At 27.2% G+C, this 16,503-nt stretch overlaps 1 protein-coding gene across 7 annotated transcripts in view; it reads right to left on the reverse strand.

Annotated features, from left to right (window-relative positions):
* LOC123260395 (protein Fe65 homolog) overlaps window positions 1-16,503 on the reverse strand; it is an 80,136-nt gene that overhangs the window by 41,027 nt on the left and 22,606 nt on the right. For 6 of the 7 annotated variants that reach the window (XM_044721473.1, XM_044721471.1, XM_044721468.1 and 3 more), the window contains exon 2: window positions 3,051-3,403. In XM_044721473.1, coding sequence (XP_044577408.1) covers window positions 3,051-3,351 — 301 coding nt within the window. In that variant the 5' untranslated portion in view covers window positions 3,352-3,403. Of the gene's footprint in view, window positions 1-3,050; window positions 3,404-10,809; window positions 10,835-16,503 lie in introns of those variants that run through there. The other variant, XM_044721469.1, reaches the window with a different exon arrangement.

The raw sequence follows: 16,503 nt of genomic DNA on the forward strand, positions 1-16,503 counted from the left end.
AATTGTCAGAGTTAAACTTTAAGAGATGACGACAAAAGGGAACAACCTGATAACGACTACAGACTATATATATTCTACAAAATATCTCCAGTGTGACTGAATGAAACTACACGACCAAAATGCATTAGATAACACAGTACCACTATTGAATTATTGCATTAGTCACTCCCACTGAATTAAACCCACAAAACTAAACTCAAATTATCCTTGCAGTACCAAAAAATAGTAATCAAACATACAGTTTGTAATCAAATTTTTCAACTTTTGATTCAATAAATTAATCAAGGGAAAAACCAATGATATAGATAGAGACGTGAATCCAGATACATATCAAGATGATCCAATTATCATAGTTTAATTGAGAAAGTTTGTGAACGTGATAAATATTAATTGAATTAAACTCGGTTTGTTTCCTTTATCCTTTATCATATAGATATCATATCCGTGACATATATATTATACACATAGATAAATCAGCCCCAATGATAACAACACACTAGTGAGGAAATAGCTCGGGCCAAACTAATAAGCCTTATAGTTTATCCTCACGAATGAGACGTTATACACGTACGTTTATTTTCCAGCTTCGCAAACTCTATTACCATTTATGCTATAAATCTTTAAGCGTTCCGGTGTGCTGTGTCATGAAATACATAAGAAATTATTCATTTATTTACTAGTTAATGTTTAACTTTTTTTTTATTAACCAGTTTTCGGTACTCAGTAAAAATTTTTGCGTCATTGCGTCAATAAACTTAGTGTTAAAACTTTTTGTGTTAAATATTTAACACTTTTATGTGTAAATTTAATACTTTTATGAGTAAATTTAACACTTATTATGTTAAATCAACATAAAAATGTGTTAAATATTTAACATAAAATTTTTTGACGCAATGACGCAAAATTTTTTACTGTGTAAAAATCATCAGCAGAAGCCTAAAATTTTTTTTTATTTTGGAATAGTATTTAATTTTCGAAATATCTATTGTATAAATGAACAATGAGTACTTATTATAATAAATATTAAATTAGCCGACATCTGAAAATTTTTATTAATTTTTTTTATTGGAAAAATTGTTACAAAAAATTAAAAAAAATTTATTTGTAAAAAAATTGAAAAACTTTAAGTGCAATTTTTGATAAATATTTTTTTGTTTCAATTTAATAAATGAAAAAAAAATTAAAAACGATAAAAAATCATTAAAACACGCTTTCAAGATCAATTTTATCGGATAGAATTTATTCTAATAAATTCAACAGTTCAAAATGTACTTATCAGCTACATAAGATGTTTTTTACTTTCACACCAACAATTTGACTTGAAACTGAACCGAAATTTATAAATCTGACCCTTGTAAGCCCAATGTTTTTACGTCCAAAAGTAATTTATTTTATTCACTTAAAAAAAAGAAGGATATACTTTAGAGAAGAAATTTAGGGCTAAATATCGAATTGTTTTTCGAGCAGGCTATTGTCTAGACCAGGATCAAAAAAAATATCGACAAGCTACAAATGGAATAATTTCTGCCGTACGAAATTAGTTCGGGGGGAGCATGAAATAATAAATGCGATTTGGTCTAGTTTTTCATCCAAAACTTTTATTTAAGAAGAAGAAGAAGAAGAAGAAGAAGAAGAACGCGAACGAGGTGGGAGTGGTTGGGTCGATGCCGTCAATATTAGGTAGCTTTGAGCGGAATAACGTGCTATGCTGGTAACTGGTAAGACCTAGGTGAACAACGGAACACAGGAGAGATAAGGATGAGGAGAGAAGAAGAAAGAGGTCGATTTAATTTTACCAACTTTGTACTTGGGTCGAACAAGTGCTTGCACGTTCGACTTTCAGCCACTTTACCAGTCGTGCCAAGTACGCCGTCGAGAATTCGTCGCTACTCCTTCTATTCCGCGAATAGTTTTGAACTTACAATGGTCCTCCAACGCCTTTTTCCAAGGATAATATATATATTATATTACCCCATTCACATATCTAGCTACATAAATCTTTATACATATGTTATATACGTATTTGTATTCATAAATATTAAATTCAAGATGTTTTATTACGTAGGACTTTTTATTACGTACATTCGAAATACTTTAGTATTAATTATTATCATTTTGGATTTCAATACTATGATTTTATTATTAATTTTGGAAAAATTGACGTTTTTGTTGAGACTTGAATATTTTGGAAAAAAATTTTTATAAAATTTTTATTGAGCTTTATAATTTTTGATGTTAATAAAAAATTTTATGTCGTCCTAAACTTGTAAATAAAATTTTTTCACATCAATTTATCGATTTAAAAAAATTTTTTTTATATTTTTGAAGTAAAAAAAAATTTTTTCACAAAATTATAAAAAATTTTTTTATATTTTTAGAGTAAAAAATAATAGATTTTTATATTTTTGGAGTAAAATAAAAATAGATTTTTATATTTTTAGAGTAAAACAAAATTTTTTCACAAAATAAAAAAAAATTTTTTTATATTCTTGGAGTAAAAAATAATTGATTTTTATATTTTTGGAATAAAAAAAAATTTTTTTTACAAATGGAAATTTTTTTTTTATTATTAAAGAAAAAAATTTTTTTTTTCTAAATTATTGTAATTTTTATAAACTTCGTGGAAAAAAATTTATTTTAAATATTTTGGATCATGCGATTAAACAATTACCAATTTTTTTTTTATGTGTAGTTTCTTGAGTTATAAAGTTCAATTTTATCGAGCTAATGAATTCTTATTCCAGCATCGATAATATAATAAAATAAAATAAAATAAAAACAGTAGGAACATAACCAGATTATTACAAAATAACTAGAATAATAAAACATATATATTATGGGACCGTTAAAAACAAAATTTATTACATCTTCCCGAGCATGTGTCGCTGATTGCGTGCCGAAAAAACTTTGTTAATATTTTCTAGTACTCGCGTTACTATCGCATTAAATCAAAACTATTATCCAACAAAAAAGAAAATTTATCAAACTGGTATATATACGGTATTAGATGAGATATAGAAAAAAGTTTAAGTGGGCACTTAAAAACTCACCGAGAAAGACACTGTCGTCGTTGTCGAGATCAAGGTCGAGATTGCTGTTGGTGTTAGACTGCTGAGTCTGCCTGACGAGGTCCATGTTTGGGTCAACGGAATAGGTGGATCCCTGGCAGTCCTCCTCGAGACACCCCGCGGCCAGCAGTTCGGTCAACAGTGTAAGGTACGGCGAGGTTACAAGTCGCGGACTGGTTGTTCGAACGCAGCCGGGTATCCAGAGCCCAAGAAGACTGTAGGGTACCGCAGGAACCGCTCCCGCACTCACAAAACCGCCGTTTAACAATTCTCCGCACAACATAGGTGGAACAGAGACTCCTCACGTGTTACCTCCAAGAGCGAGAATTCTCTATCTGTTCAAAAAATTTTTTTTTATTTTCATTTTGTCAATTATTCACTATTAAAATTATTGAATAGACATGTCCATTATTTATTACTCTACTCCGGAATTTATTTTATACTCGATGTGTTTTTTATAGAGAAGAAAATTTGAATATCGATTGATTTTTAATATAACCATCGATTTAATACAACCAGCACACACAACTTTGCTGCCATTAATGCTGACACTGATATGGTACTGGTTCTGAGTCTGCTGGCGTGGGTGCAGGTTTTCTGATGATGTCAAGGATCGCAGGACCGTAGCTACTTTTACTTTGAATCGGGTTTAATTCTCAGTAATTATAATTTTATTATACTAAAATCTGACAATTTTTATCATTTTTTTAAACAAATTAATTTAAAGAAAATTTTACACGTTGAAATTTTAAAAAAACAAGAGCATAATTTTTTAAAAAACATTTTTTTGGTAATAATTTTTTTTTTAAATTAATTAAAAAAAGCGCCATTCGGCTATACCCGACATGGATAGGTAGATTTCTCGTTTAAATATTAAAAAAAATATGTTATTAAAAGGCAATAATGTCCTAAAATGTATTTTTTATTATATTTTTGCAAATAACGATATAAGACCGACTAAAACAAATAGATATTCAAAGACATCTACCTAAAAAATAGAATTTATAACAGATGAAAGCCATTTGATGATAGAAGCTAAAAATTTATTTATTCTAGTTTTTTTTTAACTTTTCCAACTACGAAATAAATTGAAAAATGTATCAAAAGGTGACGAAAAATAGCTCAAATTGAATATAATTATGTAAATTTTAAGATAAATTTGATAGATTTAAGCTACCTTTCACGACCTAAAAATTATTTGAAGAAAAAGGGCCGAAATACGTTTATTGAAAAATTATTGAAAATTCTCAAAATCACGAAATTAATTAAAAAAATCATTAAAACTAGACAAATGATAGTTTATATTAAAGGTTTAAATGAAGTTTAAGATAAATTTGATAGATCTTATCTATCTTTTACATCTGGAAAATTATTTTCATAAAATCCACAAAATTCAAAATTTTTTTGGAAATGAAAAAAATTTTTAAACAACCACAACTCGTAAACTAACCGGCCGATTTTGCTCATCTTCGAACTTGATCTTGGTATTGATCCACAGAATAAGCTCACAAAATTCCATGACGATCGGTTGAGAAACTGTGGGCGCAATCCTGCTGACATGGTGCGTTATATCATATATATATATATATATATATATATATATATATATATATATATATATATATATATATATATATATATATATATATATATAAATACATACATAAACTTTTGATCCAATGCCATTTTTCGACATTATTCGATGAAATGAAACATATTATGACAAAATTTTCTAAAAATTACGATATGAGACCGGCTACAATAGTTAGATTTCTGAAGAAATCTACCTAAAAATTGAAGTTTGAAAATTGAATTTTTACAAAATTAATTTGTAAAAATCAATACTTAAGATTTTATTTTAAAATAATTTTAGTTGAAATAAATTATCTACAAAGAAATAAATTTTTTTTTTTAAATGGAGAAATTTTATTGATGAAAATTCAGTAGTTAGGGTCAATGAATGTTGATAACTAAAAGAAAATTTATTATACTGAATATTTTATAAAATTATTATAATTAAAATCTAAAATATATATTTTACATTTGTATGATAAAAATATTTTATAGATTAAGGAAAATCCTCTAAAAAATTTTTGTGTGGGGGTGTGACGGAAAAAAATAAGGACGAAAAAGAATTTCAGAAAAATTTCGCAAGGAATGTTGGTAAAAAAATTCTTTCAATGTGGTAAAAATAAAAATAAAAATGCATGTAAATAAGAAGAGTGAGCATGAAAAATAAGGAGACGGAACGAGGACTCACGTGTGCTCTGATCGGTGAGAAAAGCACGCATGTATATTATATTAATCTCATAGAAGAGTAACAGTAGCAGCAGCAGCAGGATGCCATCAGATCGACTCAACCGAAATTGGAAGACCTCGAGCGAGACGAGACTCGAATAATTTTACGGTTCGTCTCATACGCTGCAGTTCCAGCGAACCATACACTTCTGTCATTGGAATATCAATCATCTCTTAAATCCGTCATTTACGGAAAAAAATTAAAAAAGTAAACTACATTGTAAATTTTTTCATTTTAAATACTTTTTTTTTTCCGTTTCACCTGAAAAATTTCAATGAAAGATTTTTTTTTATATACACTGATAGAAGGATTTATTAACTATTAATAATTTAATTTGTTTGGAGGCAATTATTTAATTTATTAAATTTTAATAAATATTTTTTAACATTCAATAAATATTTATTTAGGAGGAAAATACATTTATTAATAGTTGATAAGTATTTATTAATAGGCAAGAAGTATTTATTAATAGTTAATAAATATTTTGTTGAGTGAATTTGTTTCGCTTGCAATGTTATGTAATATAGAGATTGCTTATAAACAAAAATCATCTTTATAAATTATTTTCATTTATTATATTACATTATAATAACGTTTATTGTAAAATATTAAATTCTATCACAGCTCATAATTATCTTTTATATTTATAATTATTAAAAACGTGAATTTATTTAGTGAATTGAATTATTATCATATATTCCAGCTGTAGCGTTATAAAAAGTCTCAAAAGAAAATTGCTATTTTTGCTTTTTATTTTAAATAAATATTTGTTAAAAGTTAACAAAATATTCACTAACTATTAATAAATATTTAGTAACAGTCAATAAATTGTACTAACAGGGTAGCGATTGACCTGGAAAACCTGGAAATGTCAGGGAATTTGAAATTTCTGGAATAGTCAGTGAAAAGTCAGGAAGTTTTGACTTGGGTCAGAGAAATTTCTAGTTTATTTAAAAAAATAAATTAGAATGCTGTAGAAATAATAAATTATTTCTATAGCATTCTAAAAATCGTACTGTAGATAATATTTAATATTAATTGATGTTATTTAATTTCTTAATTTATATTTCTTCTTTTTTGTGATCAATAATATTAAAAAAACTAAATGTATGGATAATTAATAATAAAAAAGAAGTATAACTTCTCAATGATTAATGATAATAATAATATCAATTATTGTATTTTCAAAAGTTATAAACATTTAATCGAAAGAAACTGATTTTTTTTGAATAATTGAAAATCTGCAAAAAAGTATAACATAATTTATAGTTCCAAATTTTTACTTAATTCTGGATATTAGATATGAATTCTAGCATACAAAAATTATTTGCAATTATAACAAATATTTGAATAACCATTATTTTTTTTTAGGTTCTGGAATTTTATTTTTGATCAGGGAAAAGTCATGGAATTTTGAAATTAGTGTTCAGTCGTCACCCTGACTTAATATTACACTGAAAAAAAAAAATTAACTTGAATCAAGACAAAAATTCTTGAACCAAGAAAATAATTTTGAAGAGTTTCATTGTCTTGAATCAAGACGAAAAATTCTTGAATTGAATAAAATTTACTTAAACCAAGAAAAATTTCTTAGTTTAAAAATTTTTCTACTTAAATTAAGAAAATGAAATTCTTCAAAATTATTTACTTGATTCAAGTAAATTTTTTTTTCTGTGTACTGATTAACTGTTAATAAATATTTGTTAACTTAACAAATATTTATTAACATTTAATAAATAATTTATTAATTGTTAATAAATATTTATTAAATCCTATGATGTTAAAAAATCATTTATTAACAGTTAATAAAGCTTATTAAATATAAACAAATCCTTCTATCAGTGTATGTTAACATTCAATAATCTCGTTTTAGTATTTGATATAAATTGAAGAGCCGATAGGTAATTTATAAATTATATATTATAATTACAAAGACGTCGATAGGTCTTATAGGATTCTCATTAATTGGCGAATAATGGTGTAACTTTATCAAAGCTGTAGTACTATAGTCTCATTATCACAACAGAACTAAAGAAAATTGCGCTATTATACCGCCACGGGCCATACGGTGGGTTTTATGATAGCTAATGATAATATATATATCGCAACGCGCTTTCTGAGTTGAGGTCGAAGGAGGCCAACCAGGGCCGTCATAGATCAGTGAGCGCCAGGGATAAAACCTTATTTCATTTTTAAAAAATTATTATTATTTTAATAACTTATATAAAATATAAAAATAATAATATTGAGAGTTTGTATACAAATTATCTACATATTTTTTATTTTTAAAAAGTTCCAAAGTAAGTAATTGATAAAAAAGAGGGTAAAAAATTTTTTATAATAATCCCACATGAATTATTGAATAATTCAGGATAAAATATTTTCAGAGAATAAAAGTAAACTTTTGAATTATTCAAAAAGTTAACATATTGTAAGATATGTAAGAACAAATTGTTACAGCTTAATACTTACTTGGATAAATTATTAAGCAAATATAAATTTAACTATTTAAGATCTTATTTAAAATATACCATAATTACGGTATATTTTAAATAAGATCTTACGATCGATTAACTTAATAACTTTAAAGCGAAGCATAAGAAACTTCCTTGGTAATAATTAAAAAAGTTGTTACAGCGAAAATAACTGAAGAATTAACGTCCAGTATCGAGAATATAAAAAGTTTGTTTTTTAACGGTAAAATAAAGATGAAGAAGGTAAAAAGTAGTTATGAATGTTATGCAAAATAGATTACACAATATTTTCATTCTTTATTTGTTGCAACGAGGTTCGTGAAGCCATTAACTTGATTTATTTTTCTATCTTTATATTCTTTGCTTTTCTCCCGTATATAACACGAACCCGGAAAGCTCATGAAACGAGTCAAGTTATAAGTTTGCTCTGAAAAGGTTCGACTACATATAAATTTTCCCTCTCTAAGGTGAAATCTCTCGCTTAGTTTTTCTCTTTTCATTCTTTTCATCCCTAGTCTGGGCAAACATTCAAGCCAAGTCGTTACCAACCTTCTCAATTTTACCCACCGACTCTCTGCTTTTATAAATCGCAAGATAAAAACATTTTAAGAATGTAATTATAAACAAAAAACTCTATTCGTCTGGATATTAATTATCCAATTCAATTTTCACTATTTTACAAAAGAACTTTGATGATTTCTCCGTCAAAAGAATATAAAAATCTCTTGTTAATATTCCTCTTAAATTTAATTACTCGTGTTTTAAAAAGTTAACTTTTAATTCAACTTATATTCTTCACATAAAATAACATTTCGATCTCGTAAATTTTATAACGCAATAAAAAACAAAAGAATCTAATAAAACTCAATGGATAGCGATGTAAATCGAAGCTTATTTTATGTAAGCTTCAATTTATATTTTATGAAATTAAGCTTTGATGTTTTATGTGAAGATAAAGTCAATTTATCAATAAATTTCTTCTTTTATTTTTTAATTTATAATTTTTCTCATTAATAACAAAATAATTAGGAATAATACTTTACTTTGGAGTGACAGTTAACTGAAAAAGAGACGAATTTACCCAACAGACAGACAGACCGGTAGTGTTTTATTATACGGTGCGAAAAACCACTAAAGTAAATTGCTTTTTGTTAATTTATCGAGAGCTTACAGGCTATCGGCACTGTAAATGACGATTTATTTCAAAGCTCTCAATGCTTCAGTACAATTCAAAGCAAACTGATTATAAAGAAACACAAAAATAATAATAATATAAGTCTAATAATGACCAAAATATCTTATACAGATCGATAAATTTTGAAATATATAGCTCGAATGAATATAAGTGGATAAAAGAATAAAAAAAAAGACAGCGGGTTAAATAATGCTAGAATCCTGATGGAATTATAACTAGTAATTTTATTTTAGAATCAATTTAATGGAATTTTATTATTATTATTACCAGAGAATTTTTCGTGCTAGTGATCATTATGTTGATTGGAAAAAAAGTTTTTGTTTAAGCACACAGAATTAAATATGAAATCTTTTTATCTGTTTACATTGATATTGAAATGATGAAGGTCTTTTAAAATTATATTGGTTTAGCGAATCCATTAGCGGATTCTGTTAGCATTGCCCTCAAATCCTTCGAAGGTTTAATATATTATTGATGTAACATTTGTTATTTTTTATTTACAGTCGAATGTAGTTGTAAGATTTAATTTGAAAATCTATATTATTAAGAGAATAATAAGAATTTTGTGTCCAAGATTTTTTTGTAGTGAAATTTAGAATCATTGCAAAAGTCTTAACTTGAATTTGTGCCTTTTCAAGGTTTCTTATCATTCTCACCGGTAGTCAATTAATTATGATTTAGGCAACATTCGAAAATAATCTATCTCTAAATACATAATTAAGAAATGACATTGTATCTCGTGAACTATTGACATTTTTAAAGATATAAGCTCAGTCCGACATTATACTCATCGAGACCTTTCATTAGAGTACCCACATCAATTTTTCATATATTTTATATATTTATATATATGAATATATGAAAAATATATCAAAATGCATGTGGGTACTCAAATGAAAGCTCTTGATGGGTGTAACATCGGAATGTGATTATATCTTTAAAAATGTCAATATTTAAGAAAGTACAGGGCATTTTAACAAATATCTAGTGAACTATTGAAATTTTCAAAGATATAAACTCATTTCGACATTACACTCATCGAGACCTTTAATTTGAGTACCCACATCAATTTTACATATATTTATATATATTATATATAATATATATGTGTATATATGAAAAATATATCAAAAATGCATGTGGGTACTCAAATGAAAGCTCTTGATGAGTGTAACATCGGAATGAGCATATATCTTTAAAAATATCATAAGTTGACAAAATACAATATAATTTCTTAATTGTTGAAATTTTTAAAGATATAAGCTCATTCCGATGTTACACTCATCGAGACCTTTCATTTGAGTACCAACATGGATTTTTCATATATTTTATATATATTATATATATGTATATATGAAAAATATATCAAAATGCATGTGGGTACTCAAATGAAAGCTCTTGATGAGTGCAACATCGGGATGAGCTTATATCTTTAAAAACGTCAATATTTAAGAAATTACAGTGCAATTTAATAAAAATCATTATTTAATAAATCAAAATTTTATTTATTTATAGTTCACAAGTCAAGACAGTTATATAGTGACTGCAAGATTGCTAGTTTATTCTTATTTTTAATCAAGTACTAAACTAATGAGTATTTTAATTTTTGGTCTTGATTATTAACTTTAAAATTTTTTAATTACAATGATTGGAAAAATTAAAAAATTTTGTTCACAATCAAAAATTAAAAAGCCGCTTAAAAGATGATAGGACTAATGAAGAATAGAAATAATTAACTAACAAATGAGTAGTAAAATAAAGTTAATAGTGTACCGGGTCAATAACTAGAAACGCTGCTGCAGCAGGTTGATTGATCGCGATTGAGGCTCCAGTCAACCTGGCGCCAGTCCAGCGACTCTCAGACCCAGACCTAAAACAATTCTTATGTATGTATTATGTATTAGTCGAGTATATACATATATACGTTTGATTACAACCTGATGATGCAGCCACGCAACCGCCAAAGCACATATACAGCACCCACATAAACGTCCAAGTGTGGAAACAGTGAGTAGTATACTTATTGGCGCCGTGCTGCTCGGGTACGAGTTTAAAAAATAATAAAATAGCCGCTACTCGTCGAAAGCCAAGTCAACTAGTATAGTATACTATAGGAGTGTACTAGTCTACCCCATCGACTTTATTTTATGTCGACAATTACGATGCAATTACGATAAGACTCGCCGACCGACATTGTTATTTTTTTTTCTTCGCATTTACACGCTGGAAAAATACTGATTATTATTCTAGGAATGATAAAAAATTTAATAAAGACATACGTTTTTTTTTTTTTATTGATATGGTTAATTACTTAATGTATTTTAGAGAATTACGTAAAAGTAATTAAAAATCGATTAAGATTACAAAAAATTTGATTTTTTACTAAATTTAATTTTAAATCACAAATTTTTCATTTTTAATAAGCAATTTTAAGTAAAAAATTTTTAATTAAAATTTTCTAAATTTTATCAAAAATTGACTATTATAATTTCTTATCAAAAATTTATTTTTGAATAAAAAATTTGCAATTAAATATTAATTTTAAACCACAAGTTTTTAATTTTAAGCCACTAATTTTTATTTTAAATGAAAATTTCCAATTTTTAATTAAAAATCCTTGTTTTAAATCATTAAGTTCAATAAAATTAAATTTTGACTCACGAATCAATAATTTATTTTTAAAAAGTTTATTTTTGAATTGAAAATTTTCAATCAAATTTAATTTTAAATTGCACAAATTTCCAATTTCTAATTAAATAAACCACTTTAAATTTTTATAAATATCAAATACATCAACCATAATAATGATAAAATTATTTAAAAATATTCTTCTTAAAAACTTTGCGCAGTGTAGCGTAAGTAAAGTAAAAAAAAAAAAAAGTAAAATGCAAATCACTAAAAAAGTGAAATCTCGATGGTACTCGTTAGATCAAAAGTGGAAGTAATTTAAGCAACTTGTTAAAACCCATGTTTACTACTTGAGTATATAATAGTTGTCTAAGTATTATGAATATGAATTCATCAAGTAAAGAGGAAGATACTTAAGCGGCATATCACAAGCACAGCGATATTTCGAGGCATTACTGCACATTGAGGGACAGAAGGGAAAATGTCAAAGGGAAGAATAAAAGCAAAAATAAACATATCTGAAAAAGACCAAAAATAAAAAATAAAAAGATAGTATATAAACCGTGATTTTTGCTGGTAAAAAACAAATCCGCGACACAGAAGAGTACTTGGTCACGTTTACTAGAGAGGTGAAGATAGAAGTGTAGTGTGCAGTATGGTTAGTAACTATTATATGTAGCAGCTTCTATTCAGTGCAGAAACGGATGGTACTATAGGTCGTAAAAGTAAAATGGTTGGTCTACTTTGTAGACAGTGTAGTACGTAGCGCTACTGTAATTTCACCCCTCTGTATTATATTGTATCTAACAATATAAAAAACTGCGGATGATGATACCTCTAAAGGGTGACAAAGTTAACTTTGAGTTACTTTTTGTGCTACCGAGCAGATACAGGTCGTGGTCTTCAGAGATGTATGAGAGACACTAAAAAGTTCCGTCTAAAGGATCGTATTTAAGGATCGTTGACCTAGACATGTGCAGCTCTGATGCTTTGCGAAACTTAAGCTTCTTACTTTTAATTAACATTTCTTTTTATTTAGCTTGAGATTTTATTTAGGCGTCACAGAAAGTTGGATAGACATTTCAGAATTTTTCGAGATTTTACTCAACAGCTAAAAAATTAAAAATTTTTCAATTGTTTGATTTCAATAAAATCCTTTATTTCTTCTTTCAAAACAAGTGAATTTATAAAAGACTTTTTAGTAGATTTCATAGAAATCTAACTATTGCATTGGACCTCATGACGGAACTTTGGGAAAATTTTGCTATATTTCGACTTAGCTCGACTTAGCTCGTCGAGCGGATTCAGAAAATGCACATGGTTCAAAAGTTTATATATGTATGTATTTACACGATATAATCGGCATTGTCTCTTCTCTAACTCCCGCAAATCGTTACGGATCTCAGTAAAACGTAACTTACTCATTCTTAGGATGATTTCTGAAGTTAAGTTCTAAGATGAGCCAAATCTGTCGATTAGTTTAGAAACAAGAGCAATTCAAAAATCGCATATATTTTCACTTTCATCATATTTTCGTGCAATAACAATTAAATGCGATATCATATTTAATTTCTGTAAATTGCATCTGAAAGCTTATTTAATAAGCTTTTATTTGCATACTTATTAATTTTTCCAAATTGAATAGTTTAGAAATGGCAGCAATTCAAAAATTTTTGAAAATCACAAAAATATTCTCTTTTACCGTATTTCCATGCAATTACAATTGAACGCGATATCTTATCAAAATTTTGTAAATTGTATCTGAAAGCTTATTAAATGAACTTCAATTTGCATACCTCACTATCAGTCTAGGCCCAAAAATTACCTACTTTCTCAGACAGATTTGATGAAATTTTACACAGAAAAAAAAATGTTCTTGAATCAAGTATATATTTTTGAAGAGCTCAATATTCTGGGCTTGAGGAGAAAAATTCTTGATTTAAGGAAATTTTATTTAATTCAAGAATTTTTCGTCTTGATTCAAGGCAATTACCCTCTTCAAAATTATATTCTTGGTTCAAGAATTTTTCTCTTGAATCAAGTTAATTTTTTTTTCTGTGTAATTTTGCATTCGTTTTGATGTCATCGCTTTATTGTAATAGAAGTTGTTTATTATTATTAATATCATTTTATAAAAAATATGTTTTTTTATTCGAGAAATCTATACTTCCATTTCGGCTGCCGAATGGTTTTTTTAATATTTAAATTTAGTTTTGGTCAATGATAACAGATGGCGCGACGTCCTTGAATATAAGATAGAATGTACATGAAAAAGACGTTCTAAAAAGTAAAAATAAAATTTTTGGAGAAAAATATTAAACAATTAAGTCTTTAAGTCGTAATTCGTTAGAGCAAGTAGAATAAAGAATGAAAATTGCTCGGACGGTGACATTTAATGTTTAGCTATAATTAAATAATGGTAGGGTCGTATACCTTATACATATTACATACCATAATAATTTAAAGAATGTCGCTTGACATTACCTGTTTTATGAGTGAGAGTAATATCGTTAATGTCCGTCTTTTATTAGTTTTTTTCCGTAACAAGCGGTCATATTATTCTGTCTAAATAATGAAATATCTTACACAATTCATTAATCAACTTCTATGATAAAAACCGGCAAACAGACTGTTATTTTTAGTAAATATTAATGTCAGTGATATTTAATTCAGACAAAGCTCGAAGCTTTTTAGCAAAGCCTGAAAAAATTCTTCTGGAGTCAAATAAAAAAAGTTTATAAACAATAAAAAGAAGGGAAGAGTACAAAAGAGCTGGCGATTAATGTGGTCCCTTAGTGAACGTAAAATGCGTGACAATGAGTGTGTGACAGTAGACAACAACAACAAAAATAACAGTATAGAGCTAAAGCAGAAAGGTTGCATTTATTCGCCTTTCTCATTTTTACCGAGAGCCAGCACTCTCATTCTTTTTTATTTCAAAGCCGAGGGAGCATTCAGGTCGGCTGAAAGCTAGGCCAGACTATTTTTTATTATCATTTTTATTATTATTATTACTATGCTTTTCTTTTATTTATTTTTAACCTTACTCTTTCTCTAGTGCATCTCACTGTAACTCGCAAATGAATTCAAGTCAGCAATTCTAACGTTTCTTATCGTACATCCAAGTGACATTTTAATCTTGCTTTATTGCAAACCTCAATTCCGTCGAGCAGATTAAAAAAGCACTTTAATAATGTCGAACTTTTCCAAAATAATTACTTCGCCAATGATTGCTTTAATTTACGAATTTATGGGCTCGGGGAGAAGAGAGTTGTTATAGTGCGAACATTAAAGAGGAAGTTGTAAAAAAGTCAAATTTATTTTAGGATTATTTGAATTGTTTTACCATATGTTACCGGGTATATTATGTGAGATTAGCATTTAAATGTCACGTACTTGCGTATTAAATTTATTCTATTATTATTGTCTGTGTGATAAAGAGAATAAAAAAATTTTGTCCCCAGTATTTATTTGATAAAATTTGTTTTTTTTTTAGTGAAATTCGGTATCAGTAGAAAGGTCTTGACATAAATTTAATAAATTTGTGCCTTTTAGAGGTTTTATATATTTTTTGGTAATTGTTAATTATTTATCTCGAGTTTTGTGAGAAATTTTGAATAATTTATTGGTTCTAATATAAATTTCTTCCCTGACATTTGTCCATTAATTAATTAACAATAGATCCTGTGATAGCAATATTATTTTTAAAATTTATTTAAAAAGTATCCAAACTATTAATATTGTTTCTAAAAATATAAAAAATCATTAAACCAAAGTTTTGGAAGTAAAATCGTTATTTCAAGTTGATAATTCTTATTATTATAAATTTTTTTTTCGAAAAAATTTGGATCTCCAGTTACTTATTTTTTAACCTTTTGATCTATTTAAAAATTTTTTTTTCCATTAAAAAAAAAAGAAAATTAGAGTGAAGTTTCATTGGCTAAACTTCAGTATTTTTGGGAGCCAATAACGATTTTAATTTTTTTTATGGGAGTTCAAATCGAAAAAACTACGAAAATTAGGTAATAAAATTTTGTCTCCGGTATTTATTTGATAAAATTTGTTTTTTTTTTTAAGAGAAATTTAGTATCATTAGAAAGGTCTTGACAAAAATTTGTGTCTTTTCGGGTTTTATATTTTTTAACTTCCCGCTAAGAAAATTGAAAATTTTAAAAAATCGGGAAGTTATTGTTTTCACCCCGTTTTTCGAAAATCGAGTTTTCATCAGATCTCGACGTTTTGAGGTCCTAGGAAGCTTTCCTGACTGTTTCCGCGGTGATGTCACCGTGTGTGTGTGTGTGTGTGTGTGTGTGTGTGTGTGTGTGTGTGTGTGTGTGTGTGTGTGTGTGTGTGTGTGTGTGTGTCTGTGTGTGTGTAAATCTCTTATAACTTTTGAATGGATCATCCGATTCGATAAAAATAAGCGGCGTTCCAAAGAGTTCCTTTGACCTTAGAATTCTGATACTAGTTTACAGAATTTGAGTGGATGAATTTTGAGGAATCTCAAAAATAAAATTTTCAAAAATTCATTTTTTTTTTAATATCTTTTAAACGGCTAAACCGTTCGATTCCAAAAACTAATCAGCTCTTAATCTCAAGAAACCACGTCGATTGCCACCAGCCCGGTCAAAATCGGCTGATTCGTTCGTGAGATATCGTTGTCGAAAAAAATTGAAAAAAATGTTTTTTTTTTAGAATTTCTATGAAATTTTTAGTCTGACCAGTTTACACTTGAAGATTCTTCAATGAACTCAAAAAACTGCGTTGAATGCCGTAAACTACGAGAAAATCGGTTAATTTATTCAAAAGTTATTGCTGTTTGAAAATTCAAAAAATAGT

This window comes from Cotesia glomerata, linkage group LG3, assembly GCF_020080835.1.
Source record: "Cotesia glomerata isolate CgM1 linkage group LG3, MPM_Cglom_v2.3, whole genome shotgun sequence".
In the NCBI taxonomy this organism is placed as follows: domain Eukaryota; kingdom Metazoa; phylum Arthropoda; class Insecta; order Hymenoptera; family Braconidae; genus Cotesia; species Cotesia glomerata.